Below are 2,499 nucleotides of genomic sequence, written 5' to 3'. Positions count from 1 at the left end.
CACCCCCTCCACATGATTTCTTCTGGGTGCAGCTGAGCCTCAGACACTGATGTATTTGAATGGATGGACTTGCGCATGCTAGACACAATATATGAACGCATAATGCTAATTTGCTCCCTAGAGCAGCTGATCTCTTCATGCAATAAAGTGTGAGTGACTTACAGAATGAAGACTAGCTACAATAGTGGGTGTGTTTGACTTATAAAGAGCTTATGCTGCCAAGTGCTGTCACTGTATACTTATATACTATACTCACTGGCATCACTGCTACTGTGACAATCCAAGTCTACTCCAGAAATGGGACGTTGGGATCATTTTTACACTGTTCCAACAAAAATTAAGGGAATACTTTAAATTTCACTTATCACGCGGAGAGAAGAAATACTCTTTTCTGATTGGCTGGTGGGGTGGTTATTCATTCTGAATAACGGTACACCTATGAAGTAGATCTGGTAAAAAAAAAAAAGTGTAATCACCGTTCCATATCAATGCTTATGAATGGTAACTACTGTATAACAACCATAGTAGGATGACAGTTGAGCCTGGGAGCTGACTTCGCAACAATGAAAACTACATTTCACTTAATCTTCCCCACCCTTTTCTCCATTCACAAACTAGCCCACTCACACAGAATACTTGATGGTTCCTACAAAATAAAATATTGCCTTAGTTTGATCCGGAGCACCGACCGCTCCAGTGCAGGAAGTGTTCCCCTTCATTTTCTTAACAGTAGTTAGCCTGGGGTGGACCCTGTTAGCAAATTTGATTTTGCGCTGCAGGTCAGTCTTGAAAATCCCATTTCCAAACTTTGTTCCAAGACATCTATGGGCATAACCAGCAGTAAGAACCTAAACCAGCAGATCTTTTCAAAAGTGCAGCACGTCTTGTAAACAAATCATTTAAATGCAACTGTTTACTCAATTTCAGAAAAACAAATGCACATCTGTTTAAACCCTGCTGCCATGTGCTCTATGGAATGCACTGTTCCATCCCTCATCATACAAGGCCAGCCCATGCCCGATAAACGACCGATCCATTGAATCATGGGTTCAGTGTTTCTCTCACTGGGTGAAGGGGGGAAGCAACAGGTCTTAACCGATCCGCATTAAAAAAAAGAAAACAAAATATCTAAAAGGTTTTTTTATTATTTAGACAAAAACAATTAAAATGCTTTATATTACATTTAAAAAAAAAAACACCTAAAACTCTTGGGAATTCACATCTTTGCTTGTGTCAGCCCTCATGGTCTTCTTGGGTAGCAGCTGAGCGTGGATGTTTGGAAGTACACCGCCCTCCGAGATCGTTACCCCTCCGAGCAGGGTGTTGAGCTCCTCGTCGTTCCTAACAGCGAGCTGGATGTGACGGGGTGAGATCCTCCTTTTCTTGTTATCCTTGCTGGCGTTACCAGCCAACTCCAAAATCTCGGCGCACAGGTACTCGATCACGGCAGCCAGGTAGACGGACGCCCCGCTTCCAATGCGCTTTGCATAGTTGCCTTTGCGCAGCAAGCGGGCGATACGACCGACAGGGAATTGTAGACCAGCGCGGGAAGAACGAGTCATGCTGGACTTGGCCTTAACGGCGGCGACTTTCTTTCCACGACCGGACATTTCTGCAAAGGAGAGATGGTGTTAGTGGATAGCTGGGCAAGTTACAGCATATGTGCTTTATCTTTATAGCGCAGGAGTGAGCAAAAATTAAACTTAAAACACAAAATAAAACCAAAACAGAAATGGATCACGCTAAACGGCTTTGGCTACGAATAACAAATTAAGCAAATTAGACGGCATGCCTAAATAGCTAAATTATAGTTAATAATTTAACGGATTATTTCTTAGAAACAGAATAGTGACTTTTCAATCAGTTTTTACACAATAAGTGTGAAAACATTGTAGGCCTACTTACTCAGTATTCAGTGCTCAATGAGGAAATTCAACAGGACAAATCCACTGCTGCCCAAACCCTGCCCGCGTGTTTTATAGCAACGTGTGCTCACCAATTCTTGATTGAAGTCAATTGCCAGCACCTGTTTTCAAGCAGTAGCCTGCCCTGTGCAACGACTTTATTGGTGCAATTAGTCCATTAAAGAGAACTAGAAATGCAATTCCAAGGAATTACCAGTGCATAAAAATGCAAAAATTGTGATGTAAAATATAATAGTTAAAACAGATAATGCAGAGATGGTTACGCATGGTGGTTGCATAGTTTAATGAAAGTTGATAGTTTAAATGTAAATAATTTAAAAGTTGTTGATAGACAGATAGTTTAATAAATGATGATAGACAGAAAGATCTCACATCTAAAGACAAGTAGTAGAGTTTTAAGTCACAGACTATGATTTTGCAATGACTAGGGATCTTGCAGGGTCACTATTTACAAGACTGCAACTAGATTCCTTTAAATTATTACCATCGTGCAATAGATAAACAGGAACTGAAAATTATAGCCTACTAAGTCGTATTTTCGCGTTTCTGCAGCATTGTTTCATGCGTGACATCC

General features: G+C 40.9%; 1 protein-coding gene across 1 annotated transcript; it reads right to left on the bottom strand.

Annotated features, from left to right (window-relative positions):
• Positions 1-1,189: 1,189 nt before the first annotated feature.
• LOC125293567 (histone H2A, sperm-like) lies at positions 1,190-1,992 on the bottom strand. Its single transcript, XM_048241544.1, has 2 exons — positions 1,906-1,992; positions 1,190-1,612 (listed from the first exon to the last, which is right to left on the bottom strand). The coding sequence occupies exon 2, from the start codon at positions 1,608-1,610 to the stop codon at positions 1,200-1,202; it is 411 nt and encodes a 136-aa protein (XP_048097501.1). The 5' UTR covers positions 1,611-1,612; positions 1,906-1,992; the 3' UTR covers positions 1,190-1,199.
• Between the last annotated feature and the right edge of the window lie 507 nt (positions 1,993-2,499).

The sequence above is a fragment of the Alosa alosa genome, chromosome 4, assembly GCF_017589495.1.
Source record: "Alosa alosa isolate M-15738 ecotype Scorff River chromosome 4, AALO_Geno_1.1, whole genome shotgun sequence".
Taxonomy (NCBI): domain Eukaryota; kingdom Metazoa; phylum Chordata; class Actinopteri; order Clupeiformes; family Clupeidae; genus Alosa; species Alosa alosa.
Note: the sequence above shows the minus strand (reverse complement) of the source record. Positions and strands in the feature narration are given on the sequence as shown.